At 42.0% G+C, this 26,407-nt stretch overlaps 2 protein-coding genes across 2 annotated transcripts in view; both read right to left on the bottom strand.

The window, feature by feature from the left end:
• Nucleotides 1-6,615, bottom strand: part of shtn1 (shootin 1) — a 244,496-nt gene extending 237,881 nt beyond the window's left edge. Inside the window, exon 1 of the mRNA XM_034184229.1 lies at nucleotides 6,502-6,615. Within this exon, the coding sequence (XP_034040120.1) occupies nucleotides 6,502-6,556 (55 nt within the window). The 5' untranslated portion in view covers nucleotides 6,557-6,615. The remainder of the gene's footprint in view (nucleotides 1-6,501) is intronic.
• A 6,708-nt stretch (nucleotides 6,616-13,323) lies between these two features.
• atp6v1ba (ATPase, H+ transporting, lysosomal, V1 subunit B, member a) overlaps nucleotides 13,324-26,407 on the bottom strand; it is a 199,072-nt gene continuing 185,988 nt past the window's right edge. The window contains exons 13-14 of the mRNA XM_034184230.1: nucleotides 23,188-23,317; nucleotides 13,324-13,475 (exon numbers count right to left, since the gene is read on the bottom strand). Of these exons, the coding sequence (XP_034040121.1) occupies nucleotides 13,333-13,475; nucleotides 23,188-23,317 (273 nt within the window). The 3' untranslated portion in view covers nucleotides 13,324-13,332. The remainder of the gene's footprint in view (nucleotides 13,476-23,187; nucleotides 23,318-26,407) is intronic.

The following is a 26,407-nucleotide window of genomic DNA, read 5'->3' as shown; positions in this document are numbered from 1 at the left end:
TACAAAACAGGATATTATTATTATTATTATTATTTCCTTTACCTGAACTTCAGTTTACAAACCGGCGAAGCTGGTCCAGCTCATGCCAGAGAACCATCGTGTGCGCTGCTCCTCAAAAAGTTAATGAGGAACAAATAAAAACTCCAGTGGGGAACGGAGGATGATTCTTGTTTCTTGCCCACAACAAGACAAGTGTCCCAGTTAGTATCAGCACAAAGGTGACTCATGATCGACATCATTCAATGGCTGTGAGGTTTAAGAAGAAATTGCAGACCTGCTGCTTGTATTTCGCTGCTTCTGAGACTACTTTGCAGCTTGCACGGCGACCTGCTGCTTCACTTGGCAGCTTATCAGAAACAGCGGGGCCACAATCAACGTAGACTAATTATCATTTTCCCGATACACACCCTCAAAAACAACGGCTGTTTCAGCGTAATGTGACAAGAACCAAGAAGGGAATCGTTAGGAAAAAAGGCTATTGATGTCGGTGGATCAATCCATCCATCCATTTTCTTCTGATTTATCCGGAGTCGGGTCGCGGGGGCAGCAGCTCAAGCAAAGCCGCCCAGACCTCCCGATCCACACACACCTCCCCCAGCTCCTCCGGGGGAATCCCAATGCGTTTTCAATAGCCATCCCTACTCAGACATTTACATTTATTACATTTATATAGCACTAAATCACAACAAAGCTGCTGTAAGGCGCTTCACACAAGGTAGAACCGTATCAACCCCTAGAGCAAGCGCACAGGCAATTGTGGTAAGGAAAATCTCCTTCAGATGATATTGAGGAAGAAACCTCAAGCAGACCAAACTCAGAGGGGTGACTTGCTGCTTCGGCCAGTGGTGTCCAAACTATTCCAGAAAGGGCCAAGAGGGTGCAAATTTTCTTTGCAGCCACTGACTCCAGCAGGCGATTTCACTGATTAACAACACTTGGAGCAGATGGGATGAGTTCATCAGTGAAATCTCCTGCTGGAGTTAGTGGCTGCAAAGAATACCTGCATCCTCTTGGCCCTTTCTGGACACCACTGGCTTAGGGCATTCTAAGAGTTACAAGATTTTTACAAAGTTTTACAGAGCTGAAGAAAGAGAAAATAGGAATTTTAAACTTCTTCTCCATATCAGCTTCAGACATGGCATTTTGTAGTCAGTCCAGCATCCCCTCATCTACAGACGCCACTCCCATGCATTTACCTCTGCACCTCAGACAGAGAGAAAAATGGCAGAATCATTTGGCTGGAGTAACCACACCAAAGGTATAATTCATCCACATTAAATCGACAGGAAAGCAGAGAAAATGCTACAGTCAGCACCAACTAGCCCTAAGCTTCACTAACAGACCCAGACTTTAGATAAAGTTGAGGCCAAAACCTGTTCCATTGCTAATAAAATTAATTTAAAAGGATAGGAAGCATACTTCCATACTATGCCAGTATGTTAGCCATACGAAAGGGAGACTTAAGTATGGACTGTCCCAAAATTTCCCAAAATCTCCTGTATATTCGTATTGTCAATTGTGTCAGTAGCATGGCCCAAGCAGAGGTCACAACTTTGAGTCTGGTCTGCTTACACATCTGTGATGGTATCATCAATGCTGAAAGGTACATCCAGGTTTTGTAGCAACACATGCTGCCATCCAAGCAACGTCTTTTTCGGGGATGTCCCTGCTTATTTCAGCAAGACAATGCCAACCACGTGTTACAACAGTGTGGCTTCGTAGTAAAAGAGTGCGGGTACTAGACTGGCGTGTCTGCAGTCCAGACCTGACACCCATTAAAAATCTGTGGCGCATTATGAAGCGCAAAATACGACAACGGAGACCCTGGACTGTTGAACAACTGAAGTCATACATCAAGCAAGAATGGGAAAGAATTCCACCTACAAAGCTTCAACAATTAGTGTCCTAGTTCCCAAATGCTTATTGAGTGTTGATAGAAGGAAAAGTGATGTAACACAGTGGTAAACATACCACTGTCCCAGCTTTTTTGAAACATGTTGCAGGCATCCATTTCAAAATGAGCAAATATTTGCACAAAAACAATAAAGTTTATCAGTTTGAACATTAAATATCTTTTCTTTGTGGTATATTCAACTGAATATAGGTTGAAGAGGATTTGCAAATCATTGTATGTATTCTGTTTTTATTTACATTTCACACATCCCCACTTCACTGGAATTGGGGTTTTGTAGATTCTTGTCATTTGATATTTTTTTTAATTTATAAACAACAGAAAAGGGACTTACATTTTGGAGTCCAAAATTGTTCTCAGTAGTCTGTGATGAAGTCCACTGACTCTGTGTACAGATTGCTGATTGATTGATTGAATTTATTTAGTAAAACTAGAACCATTCGGAGAGCGCAAACCTCCGCCAAGGCCATAGGGTCACTGACGTCACATGGAATACCCTTTGGCAAAGAAACTTATTCCATGTCGTTTCACCCATCTACCGTCATGTTTCAGATTCAGTGGTTAACCCTGTGGGGCCCGAGTGCATTTTTTGGACAGTTCACTCGCCTGGCATAAATGTTTTATTATTGATGTTAACAGCTCTCCCTGCATCCCACAATCAACCTGTACTATCAAAATATATATACTATAGTTGTGTTTTATAAGTGTAATAAAGGTTTACAATCAGAAATAAGAAAGGAAAAAGTAAAGCGGAAAATAATTTTCCACTCACATTTATTCAAAACACACAGCAAACTATAATAAACAACTGCTTTGACACTTCATAAAGGTAATTTGGGCTCTTGTGTGAAAGACTGTACAACAAAAAGGTTCAAACAATAAACACAAATGCACATTTTGAACAATATATACAAAATGGTCTATGTGTTGTGTTTGTCTTCATCTCAAAGCAATTTCTGTCTGCTATTACACAAAGGACACATCACAAAATTCTACTATGAAGTTGACTGTGTGTTTGCTCTCTCCTGCTCTGAAAGCAACATTCACACTTCCAGGCTTATTCAGTTTGAGGAGCGGCCCCTCCCCCTCGCTCCATTGATACAGTGCATTACGCCGGAGCGAGAGAGCTTGCCACAGGCTTATCCAGTAACATTCACAGGACAACTAGTCGAGCAATCCTGATACTCACATACTGTTTGAGCACATGAGATTGTATGAGAGGCTCTCTGTCTGCTCACTTTCACTGTGCGTAATGGCGCAGGGTGCATTGGAGCAGCCAGGGGGCTATTCAAACAGGCCTATGATTGGATTTTGGAAAACCACGTGATGGTGAATCAATTCTGATTGGACACTCACATTGCTTACGTCATCACACAGCTTCTATGAGGAGTACAAAGATGGTGGACGGTGGCTCGAAGGTCCGCGGTGTTAACTTTTCAGCAAAAAAGTATGTTTCTATCTCATATCATTAAAAAGTTATTTATAATTTAGTAAAGGTTGGTCTCAGCCGTCATATACGACGGCGTCGGCCCCAGAGGGTAAAACTCTTAGATTTTCAGTAAATGCATGAAACTGCGTGAACTACACAAGTTTTTTTGTTTGTTTGTTTTCTAATAAAAAGTGTATTCAATGAGGAGAAACAAATGCTAATTTATTGTTGTGTCGTAACTTAATTTCTGTTCAGCCTTTGTAACCCGTCTTCATGAAGTTAGATGCAAAAATGTTGAAATTGGCCCTATCTTGCAATGAAAAAGAATCCTTAAAAAAATTATTGGATCATTCCAGATCATTACCAAAATTTAATGACTTCTAAGTTAGGCCAAGATACACCCCTGGTAAAAATTTCATTGAAATCCGTTGAGGATTTTTTGAGTAATCCTGTTAACAAACCAACCAACCAACAAACAGACGCGACCGAAAACATAATCTCCTTGGCGGAGGTAATAATGCACAAAATACATACGTAATTACCCATTAAAATACATACACAGATAGCACAAGAAAATGAAAACCACTTGTTTTCCATTGTGGTCCTGTCTGCGTTTCTCACTCCAAACAAAAAAATCACATCAGAAATTTGTCCAGCTTTGCATCCTAACTTCATCCTCTTCATCCTAACAGCTCTTCAAGGCTCCAGACAGCTTACGGCGTGGTGGATTTTGTGTGTGTGTTAGAAGAATTATCAGCGCCAATTAGCTCCTTCAAATCGTTGTCCTCCAGCAAAGCAAACTCCACTGTGTTTAACTAAACACCACCACCAGTAGTGTGAGCATGCGTGGTGGTCAGACGTGCAATAGCACATTTCATATAGCACCAAAATTGCGCTCTGAAAAAGAACTATTGCACGGTCAATGAAACACAATGGCAAATGGTACAAATAATCTATGTCATGTGACATACAAGCTGCCAATCAAATGACAAGTATCCACTCAGCCATTATATAATGTGATATAATAAGATGAAAGACGTATCGGGGGTTAGTTAATTTTTAGTTATTTTTGTTTTTTCATATACGATGATTTGAAAAAGTCACGGTTTATTTCTCCTTCCCTAATAAGGCCCACTTGATTTTATTACATCCACCAAGGACATAATAAAATCATCGGTGTTTATTTATTTGTCTGTCTGTTAGCAGGATTACATCAAAACTACTGCGCGGATTTGGACAAAATTTTCACCAGAGATAGGAATAAGGGCTTGGAGGATTCCATTAAATTTTGGAGGTAATCCAGATCTGGATCCAGATTCTGGATCAAGTTTTACTTTATATAGGCTTCAAAAGATTACCGTTAGCAGGATTACATCCAAACTATTGCACGGATTTTGACGACATTTTCACCACAGATATACACATTAGGTTATGGAAGACTCAATTAAATTTTGTAGGTAATTCTAATCAAGATATCACTTTATATACGCTTTGATGATTACCTCAGAATTACTTCACAGATTCTCACCAAATTTGCACCGCAGATAGATATTAGGGCATGGAAGACTCCACTGAATTTTGAAGGTGAATGTCAAAAGTCTATGATTGCTCTTGTTTATTTGTCTGTCTGTCTGTTAGCAAGATTACGTCAAAACTACTGCCCAGATTTTGATGACATTTTCACCACAGATAGATATTAGACCAAGGAAGACTCCATTAAATTTTGGAAGTGATCTGGATCCGTATTCTGGATCAAGTTTCACTTTATATAGGCTTTGAAGGACTACTTTTAGCAGGATTACGTCAAAACTACTGCATGGATTTTGACAAAATTTTCAACACAGATACATATTAGACCATGGAAGATTCCATTACATTTTGGAGGTGATCCAGATCCGGATTCAAAATCTGGATCAAGTCTCATTTTATATAGGCTTTGAAGGATGATGTCAAAACTACTGTGTGGATTCTCACCAAATTTGCACCACAGATAGATATTAGGGCATGGAAGACTCCACTGAATTTTGGAGGTGATCCGGATTGGGAATTGGGGGAAGTCAGAAATCTCTGATTGCTCTTGTTCCCGATGGAACTGTCATATTTTAAAACTGACTTTCCGTCGAAGAACATTTCCATGCATGATTAGCGTTATAGCTTCAACATAATGTTTATTTTCTTAATGCCGCAGACTTCATGGTAAAATCTGTAACGATGTCTCTGATTGGCTGCTGCTTGTACGATCAGCATCTCCCAATAAATGGGACTGCACATCTATATATTAAAAGCCAAGTGGCATCTGTGTACGTGTATGCGTGCACGCGTATGACTCTGTCAAGAATGAACAGCACAAAAATGGAAAGTTGATTGAATTAAGATTTTTTGGAGAAATTTTGGGCAAATTACATGCAAAGTGAAAACACAAAGAAAAAGTGATGATGCTGTGTTCTTCAAAGCCTATATAAAGGGAAATCTTGATCCAGAATCCGGATCCAGATCACCTCCAAAATTGAATGGAGTCTTCCATGGTATATGTATCTGTGTTGAAAATTTTGTCAAAATCTGTGCATTAGTTTTGATGTAATCCTGCTAACAGTAGGCCTAATCCTTCAAAGCCTATATAAAGTGAAACTTGATTCAGAATCTGGACCTGGATCCAGATAACCTCCAAAATGTAATGGTTTCCTCCATGGTCTAATATCTATCTGTTGTGAAAATATCATCAAAATCTGTGCAGTAGTTTAGAAGATTTTATTTGGAATTACGAATGGAGGGAAACACAGAGAATTTTATGCATTAAAACTAACAGCTAGTTCAAATGAATTTTGGGGGGCCAAATTTAAAGTGAGGGCCGAGGCCACCCCAGACTGGATACGCCTCTGTCTGCGCGTGGACTTTGGTCTGAAACACAAGACTCTAGACGGTGAACAAACAGGCTGCAAATTATAGCCACGCGTGAAACATTTAACTCCTAGTTTTACTGTTCCACTGCTGAGCCTTTTTTACCGACAGCAAAACTACATTACACACCTATAACCGGTATTATTACAATTTCAGCGCCAAATTCTGACACATGAAGTGCGGGGAGAACACGACGGCAAACTCCGACACCACCTGATTTAAAGCGACACCTCAGCTGTTGGTGGACTGCAGAGGAACCGACCTTTGCTGGAGAGGGCTGTAATCACAGGAATCCTGTCGCGCTCCTCCGCCGCCATCACCGCAAATCTGTGACAGACAGACGGAGGCTCCACCCACTCACACCTGCTCAGGTGGCGCGTGCCGCTGCGGCGCAGCCAGGCGGTCACGTGAGACTGGCAACACATTTCATCATAACTACATTATCACTGACGGTTAACAGTCTGAGATCTGAAAGTGATTCTTAAATTCAAATACTGTGAGACGTTGGTCAGAGAAAACCTGTCACAGTTTTTGATGTGTTTGTCAGTGGCGGCTCCAGAAAATTTTTGTTGGGGGGGGCTGGGGCAAAAGTTGGAGGAGCTTTCACAAAATGTCGCTGAAATGAACAATATATAATAAATTGCTTTATAAATACCAAGGTATATGTTTTAGTCACCCGTGCTCCTCTAAAATGTGGCATCAATGCACACACATTATTTAGAATCACGTGCTTTGTGATCCACAAACACAAATTTCTGATTTGTAACGTGTGTGGGTTTTTACAAAAAAATATTTATTTTCAAAACTGAAAATTCTGTTTGTGAAGGGTGATTCAGCATTGGTGGATCACCAAACACACACATTTATCACTTTGCCCAGTTACGCAATATTGAGACATTCTCAGCGCAAAACTGCAGTTGAGATCCACAAATATGTCAGTCACTATTCACATTATTGGCAGAATTATTGGGGGGTGGGGGCTTAAGTCCCCCTTTGGCGCCCCCACTGGTGTTGGACAGTATGACAATAAAGGCGTCATTTTAGAACTACAAAGTGTAATAAAGTAATTCCCTCAGCTTGTTGGTCCTTCACAGACAGGTCATTTAAACAATAACTCAAAAACAACAAATGCTAATATGTAAACAACTCAATAGGAGCTCCTCATATTGGTGGATTGTATGTCATGTGGCATTATTTGTCCGCTGTGTGGTGTATGTGTACGCTGTATAACTGCTCACCTAGTGCATGATTTAATTGGTTCACTACAATGTTTAATGTTTCACTACACTGAAGAAATCCAATACTTTTTCACAAAAGTGCATCCATGGCTCCATATGGCATGTGGACTTTGCCTCTATAATCAGTTTTGGTGTCACAAAAAAAAAAAAAATGTCCATTTGTGCAATGGGACAAATATTTCACCTCATTGTGTTGTGTGTTGGGGGGTGTGGCTGGACATTTTGGTGTTCTTTTCTTTTCTTTGCTCTCCAGGTGGTATGAAAACTGATTTGTCTGTGGAGAAGATGCTGGCTGAAGAGTCCTTCACCCTCATCAACATCATGTGCAGCACCTGTGAATGGTGCTCACGTGCAGCCTTAAAGACTTTCAGCTGAAGCAGATAATTAGATGGCGTTCTGCATTTAAGCCATGTGTGATTCAAGCAGAATTGCCGGGAACTCGACCTTGTGATGTTCGTTTGTGAGACGCTGAGGACCGCGCCTGGGTTTGACACATCGTGCCTGTGAAGCAGGAAGGGTGAGGGACACATGCTGTCAGCACACATCAGAGGTGATTAATTGTTTGACTACTTGTTGATAGTAACTTGGTATTTTGTTACGCAGTAGATTTGAATTGTGATGAGAATTGTGCAGCTCGCTTCTCACTGCTGTGGCGTGCGGACAAGTGATCCTCCACCTGTTGTGAGAAGCTGCTCATTTGCATAAAGCTTAAAATACAGACCTGAATGTGTTGCTGATGGTGTGTGTCTTTTGAAGGATATTGGTTGTAACTGCTGACTTACCTCACCTCTTCTATCCTTCGCAGAGAGTCGGTTTGTCGTGTCCACCTGGGGGGTGTTTGGCGGTAACAGTGAGTCCAGAAGCGCCGGGCTTCGATCCTTTTGGGCGCTGGAGAGCGTGCCAGCCTTCACTCCACCAGAATGACGCTGTTTTAGTTTCTACACTTTGTTTAGCACCAGAGGGTGACACAATAAATTGTTTTTGTTATTGGAACCGCTTTCTGGTTATTTTAGCGCTGGGTTCCGTCAGACGCAGGTCCGCTCCTCAACTCGCGTCGACACATAACAGTAGTTCCCGGCCATTCCATAATGGACCCAGCGGCAGAGGCGGTTCCTTTTGCTGAAAAAGTTCAAGAACACTTGGAGAAAATATGGGAGCAATTACAGCTTCTCGCAAACCAAATTAAACAAACAGACGCCCGTGTTATGGAGCTTGCAGCGCAAGCCGTTCCGCTTCCTGCTGCTCCAGCTGCGGCACCATCGATACCGGTGCAGATAACTCCGTCGCCCAGAGATTCGGCGTCCGAACCAATTATTTGTCATCCGGAGCCTTATGCGGGAGACGTTGAAGCCCGTGCTTCGTTTTTGATGCAATGGTCTCTGGTTTTTGCTCAGTGACCGGCTTCCTTCTCTTCTGATGGGAGCCGTGTTTCATATGCGACAAATTTGCTCCGAGGTGACGCCTTAGCTTGGGTCACAGCGTTGTGGAGTAACAACTCGCCATTGTTAGGATCCTTTAAGGATTTCTCCCGGGTGTTCCGACTGGTTTTTGACCATCTGGTGAAAACGAATACCGTTGCCCAACGGCTGCTGAATCTCAGGCAGGGGAGGCGGAGTGCGGCGGAGTATTCCGTAGACTTCCGGATTTTTTCTGCTCAGTCAGGTTGGAATGCCGCAGCTTTACGAGGAGTGTTTATAGATGGGTTAAATGAGTCATTAAAAGACGAGCTGGCAGTCCATGACGAGCCAAACAATTTAGATGAGCTAATATCGTTGGTGATTCGTCTAGATGATTGGATGAAGGAGCGTGGACGCGAGAGAGGGCGGCCATCAGAGCGGGTTTTTTCGTCTCGGGGCTTTCCCCGACACAGATCTGGGCCGCCTCTTCTTCGCCCCACTGGGGCTCCTCCGACGGGACCTCTGGCTCCTCTTGCTGACGAGCCCATGCAGCTCGGACGAGCAGAGACCACTGTATTGCCCCGACATATAAGCATCAAGAAAAATAATGGTGACGTATCTCCAGGTGTTCTGGGACAGGCAAAATAACACACACACACACACACAAAAAAAACAAACTTGTAGGGGTTATAATTTGTTTGGGGAGTCAGAGGCGTGTCTGGTGGAGTGAACGTTAGGCGGTTAGAAGCCCGTCTGGGCTCACTTGATCGTTATTTTTTATGTGTTTTTAGGTATTTTCTGTTTGGGTTTTGGGGTCGTTTTATTTTGTTGTTTTTTATTTCCCTACATCCCTAACCCCAACCTCACTTGCCCCAAGACCGTTCGTCTTGTGGGTTGTGGGGTGGTGCAGGTTGGTCACACTGAGCGTTCTCAGAAGACCTCTGCACCTGGGGGGGGGGGGGGGGGGGGGGGGGGTGTTAGGGGCGTTTTTCTTGGTTTGGTTAGGGCCCGGTTCCACTCCAGCCTCGGTGAGCCTTTGTACCGTTCGTCATTGGTGTTGCCGGGGTGTGGTGCAGCGGGAACATACCTCATTCGGAGGGGTGGGCCGATCTGTTGCCGTTCGCCATTTCGGTAGTTCCACCCCTCCCGAGAGGCTGGGGTATGGTCGAGTTGGGGCACTGGACGTATTTCCGGTTTTCCGCTGCGCCTTGGGGTTGGAGCTGGGTTAGTTTTTCCTGTTCCCTTCCCCGGCTTAATGTTTTGAGCCGTTTGCCGAAATTGAGCCGCCGAGGGGCTCTGGGAGGGACCTGGGGTCTTTCGGGGTGCCGGGGAGGGTAACAGGGTTTACGGTTGTTTTATTTGCCCCCGGGGTTGTTTTAGGTAGTCCTCTGGGGGTTGGACTTTGATTTAGTTTTGTTTCCTTCCGGGTTCCACCTCCAGGGTTGATGGGACGGTCCTCTGGGGGGGAATTGACTTGTGGGGCCGACTAGCCAGGTGTGGCCGGGTCTGGGGTTCCGGGGTTGTGGGGAGGGTGCCTCCTGGGGTTTGATGGTACGGTCCTCTGGGGGGCACCGTTTGCTCCATGTATACCTGGGGACCTTTGTGGGATTCCGGTTCTGGCTATTCCTCCTGGAACCGGCGGTAAAGGCCTTCTGGGGGGGGGTTGGGCTCTGCAGGTCGTTCTGGGGGGGGGGGGTTGTTTGTTATTTTTCTTTTATGCATTTATGTTTGTATTGTGTTTGTGGGGCTGTGTTGGGTTTTTGCGTTTGGGAGTTTTTCTTTTCTTCCCGGGGTTGGATGGGACGGTCCCCTGGGGAGGTTTTGGGTGGGTTTTATGTTTTTTCTTGTGTGTTGGATTATACTAGGGACTGTTTTGGGGTTTTGTTGATGCCAGCCGACCTTCCAGCTGCGGTGCCCTGTCCTGCTGTCTGTGGTGGACCTTGGGAGCGTTGTGCTGTCTGCTTCCTGACGAGGACCCCGGAGGGAGGTGCTGTTCTCGGGCCTGGTCTGTTCGGTCGCCGGGAGGCTTCCCGTTAAAGGGGGGGTACTGTTGTGTGTTGGGGGGGGTGTGGCTGGACATTTTGGTGTTCTTTTCTTTTCTTTCCAGGTGGTATGAAAACTGATTTGTCTGTGGAGAAGGTGCTGGCTGAAGAGTCCTTCACCCTCATCAATATCATGTGCAGCACCTGTGAATGGTGCTCACGTGCAGCCTCAAAGACTTTCAGCTGAAGCAGATAATTAGATGGCGTTCTGCATTTAAGCCATGTGTGATTCAAGCAGAATTGCCGGGAACTCGACCTTGTGATGTTCGTTTGTGAGACGCTGAGGACCGCGCCTGGGTTTGACACATCGTGCCTGTGAAGCAGGAAGGGTGAGGGACACATGCTGTCAGCACACATCAGAGGTGATTAATTGTTTGACTACTTGTTGATAGTAACTTGGTATTTTGTACACAGTAGATTTGAATTGTGATGAGAATTGTGCAGCTCGCTTCTCACTGCTGTGGCGTGCGGACAAGTGATCCTCCACCTGTTGTGAGAAGCTGCTCATTTGCATAAAGCTTAAAATACAGACCTGAATGTGTTGCTGATGGTGTCTTTTGAAGGATATTGGTTGTAACTGCTGACTTACCTCACCTCTTCTATCCTTCGCAGAGTCGGTTTGTCGTGTCCACCTGGGGGGTGTTTGGCGGTAACAGTGAGTCCAGAAGCGCCGGGCTTCGATCCTTTTGGGCGCTGGAGAGCGTGCCAGCCTTCACTCCACCAGAATGACGCTGTTTTAGTTTCTACACTTTGTTTAGCACCAGAGGGTGACACAATAAATTGTTTTTGTTATTAGAACTGCTTTCTGGTTATTTTAGCGCTGGGTTCCGTCAGACGCAGGTCCGCTCCTCAACCCGCGTCGACACATAACACATTGAATGGAACATCCCATCTGTCATCAAATTATTCTTACCATTGCAGTTGAACTTTGTGTAAGAGTGGCTCTTAATACTGCATCCAATAAAAAAACCACTGTGATTATGAGTTGGAAGAGACATCATGGCATCAAAGCTGAACAGGAGGCATTTGAGTAATTTCACCTCAAAATGTCGGGTTCTGGATGAACATGAACATGACATTGGCTAGTTTAATTAACTTGTGCTGCACTAGTAGCAAGTCGGGGTTTGCAATCAGTACTATATCAGTAGCAATAACCTAATGTAGATCCTCTTTATGATTTCAACTTCAAAAATAAGTGGGGGGGGAAAAAAAACCCTATCCCGTAGATATGTCTGCCCCCTGTTGGGTGTGGCACCTGCCCCTCATGCGAATTAACACTAACATTGCAGCTGCCCGTAGAAACATGACTTCAGTTGATGGTGAGATTTTCTCCAAAGACCACAAGCATAACTGCAGAAAAGACACCACAGCAGTAGTAATGTGTATCAGAAAGCACAGAGATTAAAATGGGTGTGAACACTGACTGCAGCTTCTGCTTGAAAAGGAATTCTGCAGAGGTGGAATAAAAGTACAGCTGCTGTGAAATTAATAAACACAGACAAAAACTTAAATTTAATTTATTCATGACACTCAAAGCCACAACCACTGCACAACAAATAATTAGATTCCCTGGAGAGACAGGAATGTGTAATATACTCATCTTTTTGCAACACAAAAGCAACAAAACAATGTAAACATCCACTGTGTGCTTTCCAGAATGTGTAGAAGAAGCAAACGGGGGGCAGTGATTCCAGTTCTAAAGTACTGCACTGTGGACCCCCCCCCCTTTTTTTTTATTCAGACCCACACATCACATTCTGTCCCTGCAAATCAAATCCATCAACACACTGACAGCAAGTAAACAGAAGCTCGTGCAAGACTATGACAGCAAGTGAAGCAGACACAGAAACAATACAGGTGTCTCTTTGAAACAGTCACACTGCAGCACAGACACATTTGCTATCTGAAGCCACACGTTTATGGCAACGTGTAATATAGACTATTTAAACTGTCATAATAATGAACATCATCTTGGGTGGGTGGTGTCACCAAAACAGTCATCAATGCAACATCACATTTACGGATACTTGTTTTGCCAATGCCCCATATCCATGACACAGCCACATTTTTCTTCAGTTTGAAACATTTCTTTTCTGCATGTGATGAAAAGAAATTCTGCAGCATGAATCAACAAAAAATTTAAACCCAGCAGACACCCCAATAAATATTCATCAACACTTTTTAAAGATATGTTCATGTCTTTGTAATGGAGGGTAGAGATCACAGCCACAGAGACATTTGTACAATAACTACAGTACATCTAGAGGGAGGTGGGGCTTAGGGTTTAGAGTTAGCTCAGAGCATTTGGTAAGGACACCTGGAGGTACACAGAACCACAGCGCTGGACAGACTGACTGCAGAAGGGTGAAGGTTTGACAATGGGGGGGCGTAGTTGAGGAAATATGGAAATGGAGCATCAGTGCCGGGCTGCAGACTCTCGGGGGTAAAACTCAGCCAGCGTGCTCTGAGGAATCCTCTTCAGCATCTCCTTGGGGAAGATTCGCAGCAGCTGCCAGCCGATGTCCAGGGTTTCATACACCGTTCTGTTGTCATACGGGCCTGTGGAAGATGGCAGAACCCAAACAGGAGCATAAGTGGACAGAACATCAAGTTCTGACTGAAATGTGTGTAGATGTTTGTATAAAGACAACAAACACAAACAGCACTGCTTTTTAGCAATGAATGTTTCAAATCAGAAGCTGCAGCTGTAACATTTTGTGCTGCTGCCGGCATTGAATGCAGAGGTTTAATCATGTCAAAGTTCAGGTTTTCATAAAAGCCATAGTTCCCACCAGTGGCACGCAAGCTCCCTCTGGTGGTACGCCGAGTCTCAGAGATATTTATTTTTGAATAAAGATAAAAAAACAAACAAACAAAAAACTATAGTCTCACCGCCCCCCCCAAAAAAACCACACAAACACTACACACCAGAAAACATTAACCATAAAAATTTTAAGCACTGAAATTATTATTTTTTTATTTATTTAATATATATATATATATATATATATATATATATATATATATATATATATAAAGTTCGTTTTTAAGTGACATACACAACACATCTGTGAACCACTTGGGCTCCCATTCAAACCACCGGTGCAGTTTGTATATGAGTACAGACAGCAGACCATGAACTTTAAAGCATTTTTGTCATTAAGAGATAAATAACAGTGACCGGTGCAGACTGTGTTTTATAGGACTGTACCAACAGTAACTATAAGCTAAAATGCATGACTGTCAGGAAAAAAAAAATGAGAAGAAATGTGGATTAAACCTGTTAATTTCAATAATAATAATAATAATGACTTGTATTTATAGAGCGCTTTCTAAGACACCCAAAGCACTTTACAAGTTGCATTATTCAATCATTTGCACATTCACACACATCGGTGGTGGTGAGCTACAGCTGCCCTGAGGCAAATTGGTGGAGGCGTGGCTGCCATTCTGTGCCTATCGCCCCTCTGACCAACACCTCATTCATACACAGGCAAGGTGGGTTGCCCAAGGACACAACAGCAGTATGCAGATTTTGACTGGTTGGGAGCCGGATTCGAGCCACCAACCCTTTGGTCAAAGATGGCTCGTTCTACTACCAACTGAGTTATTGGTGCCATTTCCTACAGAAAAGATGGAGACGCAAGTTTCTTGCAGATTTATCTTGTCAGTATTTCTGGAACTGAATTATTCTGTCGTTATTAGAGTGTGGAAACGTGGACCGGGCCCAGCAGGACATGATGGGTTAGGCCTGGTGTGGACCAATACTTTGAAATAATAATCGGATTTGGATCCAGTCACGTCAACACAAAGACACCGGGAGGTTCCACAGAAAGGGTCACTGCATGTAAAGTACGTGCATGTAGATCTTCAGTGATCTAACTTGTTTTTTTTAATGGTGTAATTAAGCCAATTGCTTTCTTTTATACAAGGCTCAGGTTAACTAACGTTTCACTGAATCAATAAAACTAAGCAGATGATTCATAATGAAGCATTTAAAGGCTTCATGACTTCAACGTTTCAACTAAACCGAGTTGTCACTGAATCTCTGCTGTAAGTGCCGAGTGAAATGAAGCAATGCTTCATAAGAGTTGGACTCAAATAATACAGCTTCAGATAACGATCGGTTTTTGCTTCAATAGACAAATGTAATGGAGAGCAATTATAAACTGATAGAAATCTCCCACATGCTTCTGGACCTGTTATATATACATGTACTGTCAATATGTGTGGGTGCACGTCAATTCTTCTTCTTCTCTCTATTTTTTTTTGTTCCATTTTTATTGAAAGACAAGAGGCATTACCAAATCTTATTTGGCATATAATGAATCCAGCGTCATTATACAGACTAATAAAAAAAGACAAATATACTAACATCAATTTAAGGACATTTCCTTTTGTGTCTCTATCCCATTTTTTGTATTAAAAAAAAAGAAAATAGAACAATGAACACCCAGAGAGTAAACAATAACAAATGTAGCATTGTATAACATCAAGTAAGTCAAGTAAATTTTGCATGAGGAAGGAAAAAAAAAAGAAAGAAGGGGGAACCAAAAGAATCCCTGCCAAGGTGTAGCAGTCTTACCAATTGTAAACTGAAAATATATTCTATAAAATCTCAAGCAAATAGGTTCATCTTTAAAGTCACTGAGAAGGTAATTTTTTTTCTCAATTTTTTTTTAAAAATCTGCCACTATCTGAGACCAATCCTGGACAGTTTGTTCTCTGTACTTTCCACTTCTTTGTAACAGTTTTTTACCTGCAACCAAAAGTGTGTTCCAGAGTTACCCATCTATTGTTTCCATTCCTTGAGTTTTTGAACCAAAAACAGTTTTAAAATCAAATGGAATATCGGTGTAAAAACTTTGCTTTAAAGTACTATTAACATGATGCCAATATTTTCGAAGAATATGACAATCGCAAAATAAAAGTAAATGATGCACTTTCTGGCTACCACACATTGACTGTTTCCATGTGAAAAATGTGCACTTTGGCATATTATAAAGTAACACAACAAATTTTTCCAACAGAATTCTTTGCAGATTATGTGATTTTGTGCATCGCCACTGAGATGTACACATACAGTTGTATGTAAAGGTTTGGGCACTCCTGATAATTTTCATGATTTTCCTTTATAAATCGTTGGTTGTCTGGATCAGAAATTTCAGTTAAATATATCATATAGCAGACAAACACACTGATATTTGAGAAGTGAAATGAAGTTTATAGTATTTACAGAAAATGTGCAATAATTATTTAAACAAAATTGGGCAGGTGCATAAATTTGGGCACCCATGTCATTTTATTGAATTGAATACATTTAGCACTAATTACTGGAACACAGAATTGGTTTGGTAAGCTCACTGACCCTTGACCTCCTTACACAGGTGAATCCAATCATGAGAAAGGGTATTTAAGGTGGCCATTTGCAAATGTTTACCCTCTTTGCATCTCTTCTAATGAGTAGCAACATGGGAGCCTCTAAACAACTCTCAAATGACCTGAAATCAAAGCTTGTTCAACATCATAGTTTAGGGGAAAGATACAAAAAGCTATCTCACAGATTTCAGCTGTCAGTTTCCACTGTGAGCAACATAGTGAGGAAATGGAAGAATGCAGGCACAGTAGTAATTACTGCCTGAAGTAGCAGGCCAAGAAAAAATCTCAGTCATAGTCAACCCACAGACCTGCTCCAAAGACCTACAACATGATCTTGCTGCAGAGAGTGTCTCTGTGCATTATTCAACTATACAGTGCACTTTGCACAAGGAGATGTTGTATGATGCTGTAATGCAGAGGAAGCCTTTTCTGCATATATGCCACAAACAGAGTTGCTTGAGGTATGCTAAAGCACATTTGGACAAGCCAGCTTTATTTTGGAATAAGGTGCTGTGGACTGATGAAACTAAAATTGAGTTATTTGGACATAACAAGGGGTGGTATGCATGGCTGAAAAAGAACACAGCATTCCAAGAAAAACAGTTGCGACCTACAGTAAAATTTGGAGGTGGTTCCATCATGCTGTGTGGCTGTGTGGCCAGTGCAGGTACTGGGAATCTTGTTAAAGCTGAGGGTCACATGGATTCCAGTAGGGCTGAAATGATTAGTCGAGTAACTGAAATAATTTGATTACAAAAAATGTTTGAGGCAAATTCAGTGCTCCAAAGCTTCATTTAACGTTGTAGTACACATGCCAGGCATGTGTGTGACGTTGTAACGTCCCCCCAAAAAACAGAAGACTACAACATGCCCATAAACTGTGTAAAGGCTAATCCAAAAGCTACAGTTTTCCAACGGGACACACAGACTAAAATAAAGCCTTTTAAGAGAAAAAGGTTCCATGCTGATCATCTGAAATAAACTGACTGTGCATTTAAAGTGAAGCAGTGTGTTTGTCTATTTTTAAAAAAACACGCGGCCCGCTTGACGTGGGGAGTGACTCGCCCGGCGGCCGGCTGCTGTCTCTCTCTGCCCAGTGTGAGGGGCTCTCAGCACTCCGCTCACACTGGGCGAGTAACAGCTCCGTCCCTGGCCACACTGACAAACAGTTTCTGAAAGATCCTCTCAGCAAAAGTCCAGTCTTTCTTCTGTGTTTTGCTCAGACTTGCATTGAGAGTTTTGCTTTTCAATTTTCATTTTTTTTGGGCAACACACAATGCTTCACAAACACTGAATAATCAATAGCTGCGGCCCTAGATTCCAGTCAATATCAGCAGATTCTTGAGAACAATGCTCATGAATCAGTGACAAAGTTGAAGTTGTGCCGGGGCTGGATCTTTCAACAAGACAACAACCCTAAACACTGCTCAAAATCTACTACAGAGCTAGGAGGTCTTCACTACAGAGGTAAGAAAAGCAAGAAATTGAAATTAACATTCGCTACCTGGAATGTCTGAATGATGATTTCTTGTAATATTTGTGGATTTTTATTCTGAGCATGTCTATTCTCTAGCAATTTTAAAATAATTTGCAGTTACTGCAATATTTTCTACCTTTGCTTCTTTTCAGCAGAGGCTACAGCAATTATTTTACCCCATAGGACTGCCTTGGCTGCATCCCGAAGGATTGGGGGGGTGTCACATTATCATTTTCTTTAATATATCTCAGAACCTCTTCTGAGATTTTCTTTTTAAATTGAGAGTCATTAAGAAGGCTAACATTAAATCTCCATAGTGTTTTTCTTTGTCTTTCATCCATGAAAATTCAGTAAGGTATATCTTCTATTATACATTCCAAATCCTAGGTAGAAGTATATCTAAATATCTAACAAAAGAAGAGTACATCACTTAGGTGCCTGGTCTTGAGAACCAGGGGTGGTAGGTTGTCTATTGTCATGTCTACTGTCAAATATACAGGTGCATGGTCACTTAAATCTATTGTGCCTATATCTACTTCCACAATTTTCTGTCCTTACTGAAAAAGAAAAAAATAGTCTATTCTAGTCTATACCAAATGAGAAGTGGGTATAATGTCTTGCATTTGAATGCATTTCTCTCCATATGTGTATTAGTCCTATATATTCTTTAATAATTTGCAGAATTTTGTGGTAATTGCCTTTTCGGATATGAAATATCGAGGTTGGGTTGTAGGTGACGATTAAAATCTCCACCACAGATGAGGGTTCCCTCAGAGTGGTTTACCATCAAGTTCGTAATATTAGTAAAAACACAGTATTGCTTCCTGGTGGTGCATATACATTGAATAACATATATGCACTTCCATTTATCTTTATGTTCATAACTCTGTTCAAAGACCACTTGATTTGATATCAACATTGCCACCCCTTTTTTATGTTTACCTTTAAAAAAACAGCAATATAGTTAATATAGCCATATTTGGTCAGATATTGATGGTCAAAGTCATTTAAATGTGTTTCTTGTAAATGGATTATATCTACTTTTTCCTTTCAAATTTTTGTTAATATCTTTGTACGTTTAATTAGATTAAAATTCCATTAACATTGAAGGGTGCTACGTTTAACATTTCAGACACATTTTACTTGTATAACATATTTAGTGATAACACCTATTCTACAAAACTCTCTGGTCAAACATAATACGTCACAAAAACTGTAACAGGATAAGGTGAGAAATTGTTTACACTGCAAAACTATGGGTTCCATTGCAAAGGTATACAAATGATAATTTATCTGATCGAAGATATGGTCAAAGTTTGTAGGGAAGTCCTTTTTAGATGTGAATAGGGCCCTCCAAGACAACCTAGAATAAGTGTCCATACTGAGTTATTGCCCTAGCTGGTCCTCGAATAAGTCCTTAAATAAAAGGGAAACAGAGAGGCAGAAAAAAATTATTTTACAGATTTTTCTTCATTGTGAGGATAGTCTTCTGAAAGCCTGGAGTTTGGATATGGCCGTCGCTTGTCTGGTTGACGATACATGGGGGCCAGTCTCTCTCCTCCCCCTAACGGGCACCAGCTCCACGTCCAGCAGCTCCATCGGGTCCTGCCAGGGTGGCACCACACCACTGCGAAGCCTCAGTCACACCTATCTTTCGTAGCCTCATGTGTCGTTTGACAGATACATGTCTGAGACATGTCCTCATAAAAGACACAGAGCTTGGAAGGGTACGGGGTCTGAAACTGGATCTTCTCCCTCAGCACTCGTTTTGCTTCGTTGTATTCCTTGCGACAACTCAAAATAGCAGTTGGGTAATTGTGGTCGAAGTAGATCCTCTCAGTGTTCACGGAGATCTCCTTCTTTTCCCAGGCCTTTCTCAGTATTTCTTCCTTTGTTTGGTACAGCAAGAACTGGGCCACAATTGATCTAGGTTTTTCTGCTCCTGTTGATTTCAGTGCTAGAGCTCTATGCACCCTCTCAACGATGAATGAATGAACAGAGCCTTTATTGTTATTGTACAAACACATACATACAATAAAATTTGTCCATTGCATTTAACCCATCCTAGTTACAGTTAGACACCATATAACCACTAGCAGCAGTGGGCAGCCACAGTCCGGCGCCCGGGGACCAACTCCAGATGTAGAGATGCTGCCTTGGTCAGGGGCAGAGAAAGGAGCAGACCCTAAATAAGCATGTTTTTTTGAGGGCCTGTTCCTTCTCTAAGTTCAAAGCGTCATGAATGTGTAGTTTCTCTCTGAGAAGCTTTTCCAAAAAAACAATTACTGAATTGCCTTGTTCTTTGTTTTCTGGTACATTAAATTCCTTAAATTCTTCCTCTTCGCTCTTGCTTCCTGATCGACAAGCTTTTGTTTGTTTTGAGTCTGGGTTTTTAGCATGCTTCTCATGATTAACTCCATCGTCTCCAGCTTAGCTTCCGTTGCCCCAATATGGATTTCAGCTTCGCCAATTCTTTGATTTGCGTTGTTGATATCTTCTCTGATGACGTTTCTTTTTTCATGTCTAAAACCTTGTATTTCTTGGAAAATCATTTCCAGATTGACTTTGGATTTGCCATTACTTTATGGACTTCTGGCGGCATCTTGTGGGTTAGCATGGCTATCGTAACTTTGTGAATCGTCTTTGCTGTGCAACATTTCTGTGACATTTCTTCTACTTTTCTCTCCTGTTTCCATCTCGACTTGTTCTTTCAATCAGATCAAAAGACTCATACTTAGTTTCAATACCCTAACATCAACAAAAACAATGTCTGAAAAACACCTTTTGTTGTTTATCTCAACAACAAAGAAGCCTAGATAGATCTAAAGCACAGAGTATATTGATCAGCAAAATATTTGATTGGTATAAATGATTTCATAATAAAGTCAGACAAAAATCATATGACCAACTCAAATATAGTCAGAACTGCCATCACAGATGTATGTGTATTTACTTAGATTAGATTAGATAGACCGTTACTGATCCCTTGGGAAGACTCCCTCAGGGAAACTGAGGTTCCAGAAGCATTGTATAGCAGCACACAGAGTATCAAAAGTGAAAGTAAAAAAGAAAAGCAGTTTGCAAATATAAATACAAATACACAATTATAAATACCAGACATATTGATCAATACTGGTTTACTGGCTACTACTGTTTTATAAATACCAGACATATTGATCAATACTGGTTTACTGGCTACTACTGTTCTTCTCCTTCCTGTCCTCTGTCTTCCTGTTACTCCTCTGTCCCCGAGTGAGGAGTTGTACAGTCTGATGGCCTGAGGGACAATGGACCTTTTCAGTCTGTTGGTCCTGCTCTTGGGAAGGAGCAGTCTATTGACTGAAGAGGCTCCTCTGGTTGCTGATGACAGTGTGCAGAGGGTGACTGGCATCGTCCATAATGTCCAGCAATTTGTCCAGTGTTCTCTTCTCTGTCACCGTCACCAGAGAGTCCAGCTTCATGCCAACCACAGAGCCAGCCCGCCTGATCAGTTTGTCCAGCCCAGATGTGTCCTCCTTGGATGTGCTGCTCCCCCACAGTACACCACTGTGTAAAAGAGGACACTGGCTACTACGGACTGGTAGAACATCCGCAGGAGTTTCCTGCAGATGTTGTACACTTCTATCTTGGTGTGCAGAACACACCTTCTGATGCCTTTCATTAAAACTGTCACTGCTTTCACTGAATTCACACCTGCCACTAATCAACTGTGTCCTTCTCTTATAATACCTAAATGAAACAGTATAATAAACACCTCAAGAGCCAACACCAATTCAGTTTGCTGTCATATGTACAGTAAGCCTGTGTAGCCCTTTTTAACAAGGGTGACTCAATGCTCTGTGACCCTGCTCTTATGTTAATTAGGAACATGGTTTTACAGTAGATGTGATAATGAAGTCTGGAAATGTGTGTGTGTATGAGACCTTGAACCCAATGAGGAGGTTCAAGGTAACCTATTTTCCTTGCATATTTGGAGATGGGTCAGTAAGGGCATCTGGTGTAAAAGTTGTAACAAATTATGATTCAGATCAGTGAAAAATGTGACGGCACCAAAACAGGAAAAAAAAAAAGTTAGGTTCTGTTTCCATATAGTATTTTTCTCTGGATGAAAAATGCAAAGAGAGCACCCAGAAATGCTTAACCCAATGGTTTTCAGTGTGGGGGGAGGGGCGTGTGCATCAGATTTGTTTTGATGACAACAATAAACAGCTAACAACTAGGTTACAGTGTATGGCGATAAAAAGCACTCACCTTCAGCAGGAATCTAGTGTCTGTCTAATCTGCTGTCAAATTAAGTTTTTCTTCTATTGTGACAGATTTTTGGTGACAAATTGGCAAAAATAAACCTCTACTTCAGGTTGCCTGAAATGTCGTGCAGTGACATAAAAAAAATGCACTCTGCTCTTTCAGAGCAACTGAGGGGGAAAAAAAGATGGTGCACCCAAAAATTTAATAATAATAATTAGAAAAAATGTTGTATGGACATGGGGCCGATACACCACCTTTCAATTGATCACATGCCCATACGTCAACCTCAAGGTTATAGTTATAGCGCTTGAACTCAAATGGTTTGGAGGCCAGAAGGCTTGAACATGGTGGAAGGGCTAAAGTCATTCACTTTGAACAGAACTGACTAAATGTCAACACAGAACCACATATGGTATCAAGTCACAAAAAGAATTCAGTGCATGATTCTAAGTTAGACACATAATTCTTGTTTGAATTTTCTGACTATGGCCTTTTTCTTTGCCTACATGCACCAAAATATTATGACCACAGGCTTAACCCCTCAGGGGAAAATAAAATAGCAAAATAAATAAACAAATTTAAAAAGCCACTTTATTAAGAAGAGGTGCTGAGAGAGACACACAAAAAGCATCTGAATCCCTTTGTCTGATTAAAATAATAATAATAATAATAATACATTTACAGGATTTCCTCTGCATGGAGGAGAGGGTGACTAACCCAGCTCCTAGAGAACACTTGTCCTGCATGTTCTTCAACTTTCCCCATTCCACTGACAGATAATGAACAGAGTTAGGTGTGCTCAGCCAATCAAGAAACTCAAAACTAGTCCGGCTGTACTCATCAGCTGTGATTGCAGGAGATACACACAGAAAATGTGTGCAGATTTGATGACCCATGATTCAGTGCAGATTACTGCGGCTTTACTTCCTGAGACATCCAGACAAAGGACATCATGCATTAAAAAATAAAACCTTGGATCTAAGGAGGTTACAGTACAATCAGAAAATCATTCTTAAAATCCATCACAGAATACATTACTTCTATCGACGTGTTCTGGCCCAGTTAAAGGCACAGCAGCTAAAACAGCTGGCTAGAAATGGGAAAATCCGAGCACGTCCTGTATACATACAGAAATTCGAATTGGGAAAGGCTCATCCATCCTCTTACCTTGTGCGATAAAATTCTTCTCAAACTTCTGTAGGAACTCAAGGTAGAGCAAGTCGTCTGAAGTGAGCGCTTCTTCTCCCACCACGGCCTTCATGGCCTGGACATCCTTGCCAATGGCATAGCAGGCGTACTGTCAGACACCAAAAGAAAAAATTAATTAATGCCATGATTACACACACAAACACACGCGCAATCCGATACGGTAGGTGGCAGTATGCACCTCTAAAGCTGGTTTGTAATCCACAGATAAACAAAAAGAAGTCGTTTCATTTTTATTTATTTATAAGTGTTTATTTTCAGACTGTGGCTGATGACACGACCGAAGTGAACACCTTAAAGCAGTGATTCATGATGGATTTAATGATTCCCGGTTTGAAAATGATGTCATCTTTCACAAATGGTTAAAATTACATACTAACAGCTAAAGGCCCCCTGACACTTGGACGACTTTGATCCGCGCACTTGCACGCACGCTGCCGTGCATGAGAGTAAACTTGTCTCAAACCGGTGTAAACTGTGTGCACGGCTCTGATTTTGAAATGTTCAAAATCTCCATCACGCATTAATGACGTGAACTTCACGTGAACATTACGCAAACAATTCAAAAACACTTCGTGTGAGTGATTTCATCAGCGCACCACATCAGAGCACAGCTCATCTGAACGATTATAATGAGATGTTAAATCTATTATAAACATACTTTTACAGCTACTCACAAGAAGGAATGAACATGCAACTGTTTCACCAAGCCATTACAATATAAACATTACAAAATAATTACTGTTTTGACGGTTCCAAAAGCATTCACCACCTCGTTCAGCGTGCGCGCTTGTGAGAAAAGCTGTGGCTAGAACAGTCCTCTGCAATTCCAGAAGTGATTGGAGGAGGCGTTTTCAACAGTCAACTTGAAGAGAAAATGTTTAATCCACTAGAAAATAATTATTTTATATACACAGCGTCCAGCGCACAACGCGTTGCAGGCAGCGGAACGAAGCATGGCATCCAGCTGTAAACAGCGGGTGGGATCATCACCACAATGTGTATGTAAGTGCACAGATCAAAGTTGTGCAAGTGTCAGGGCACCTCAACATTAGCATGACCAAATGGATCCTTTATGAGCACCATATTACAAATATCTGGAACAACATGGCATGCTGTGCCGTTAATTGGCCTAGCTAATCACAGACGAAACGCATGCTGTCAAATGAGGTGGGTGGTTTATGTACACACCCACACACAAACGCATGCAGTCACTATTTACTGACCATATCTCTTCACACATTTTGAGGTCCTTTAGTTTTTCTTCACTACCAACTACTTTATAGATTTGTGATGTTTACTGAGACTCAACAGGAGCATGCTGAATAATGTCAAGTTATCATTCCACAGCTAGCTTTAAACATGTCATGGTCGTACCCCTTCTCAATAAAACTATGGATCCTCAGCCAGACATGTTTGTAATTTAATAAATACTTGTCATAAATTCTTGAAAAGGTAGTGATTAAACAACCTGTGAACTATCGGGACATCCAGTTAGACAGTGGACACGTATTTGGCTCACTCCTTTGTACTATTCAATATTTTGCTTGAAAACCTTGCACTTTTTGTTTGGAATCTCAGTTATACTTTTATTTTTTATATTTATCACCTTCTGATCACCTGCAAAATGTCCAAACGTAAAAGTAAGTCCGAATAAGACTTGCCGCTTGCTGCATCTGTAATGATGGCGGAGATTAGCTATCTGATGGAAGACCGCAGAGCTGCGCTATCTGCGGAGTTTAAGCCTTCAAGATGGACAGTGTCCAATCTGAGGTGCGTGACCACGGTTTCCACATTAATTCTCTTGAATCCGCACACACTGATTTTGATCAGCGTATACCAACTCAAGGCCAAGTACTCTGCACTTCAAGAAGGCAACGAGTGGTTAATGTCCAAGATGGCAGACTTGGAGAGACGCAGCAGATGCCAGAATGTTCAGAAGTTTACCTGAAGTTATTGAGGGCCCGCATCCTTCTGTTTTTTCTCCCCACTCCTCATCAGTGGTTTTGGAATGGAGGTGCTAGATTCACCGTTGAAATTGAACAGGGCACACCGGAGCTTAGCGCCTAAACCTCGACCAGTTATCGTATACTTTTATCATTATCAAATGAAAGATCTGGTGATTCAGGAGGCATATAAGAGGGGTGAACTGACCTACAATGGACAAAAGCGGTGCCCTGAAGTGGTGAGACAGCACGGAGAGTTCAAGAGTGCCATGTTGGAACTCTGCAAACAGCGACTAAGGTCTGTGCTCCTGTACCTGACAAAACTGTGATATTACTTTGCCGATGAGGGCGAGGAAGCGGAAGCAATCTGCTTTGGACACTGACAAGTTTGTGCAGGGCCTGTGCAAAGACAAGAGGTGTTTTTCTCCAGCGTAAAACCTGTCCCAATTCAACATGCAGATCCACCTTAGATTTGCTGTGGCGAACATGAGTGCAGACAAGGGAGCAGCTGAAGGGAGTTACTATTTTACACATATACTCAACAAAAATATAAACGCAACACTTTTGGTTTTGCTCCCATTTTGTATGAGATGAACTCAAAGATCTAAAACTTTTTCCACATACACAATATCACCATTTCCCTCAAATATTGTTCACAAACCAGTCGAAATCTGTGATAGTGAGCACTTCTCCTTTGCTGAGATAATCCATCCCACCTCACAGGTGTGCCATACCAAGATGCTGATTAGACACCATGATTAGTGCACAGGTGTGCCTTAGACTGCCCACAATAAAAGGCCACTCTGAAAGGTGCAGTTTTATTTTATTGGGGGGGGGGGGATACCAGTCAGTACCTGGTGTGACCACCATTTGCCTCATGCAGTGCAACACATCTCCTTCGCATCATCCGTGAAGAGAACACCTCTCCAACGTGCCAAATGCCAGCGAATGTGAGCATTTGCCCACTCAAGTCGGTTACGACGACGAACTGGAGTCAGGTCGAGACCCCGATGAGGACGATGAGCATGCAGATGAGCTTCCCTGAGACGGTTTCTGACAGTTTGTGCAGAAATTCTTTGGTTATGCAAACCGATTGTTCCAGCAGCTGTCCGAGTGGCTGGTCTCAGACGATCTTGGAGGTGAACATGCTGGATGTGGAGGTCCTGGGCTGGTGTGTGGTTACACGTGGTCTGCGGTTATAAGGCTGGTTGGATGTACTGCCAAATTCTCTGAAA

The sequence above is a fragment of the Thalassophryne amazonica genome, chromosome 13 (assembly GCF_902500255.1).
Source record: "Thalassophryne amazonica chromosome 13, fThaAma1.1, whole genome shotgun sequence".
Lineage (NCBI taxonomy): Eukaryota > Metazoa > Chordata > Actinopteri > Batrachoidiformes > Batrachoididae > Thalassophryne > Thalassophryne amazonica.
The sequence above is the reverse complement of the archived record's forward strand: the minus strand, read 5'-3'. Positions and strand labels throughout refer to the sequence as shown.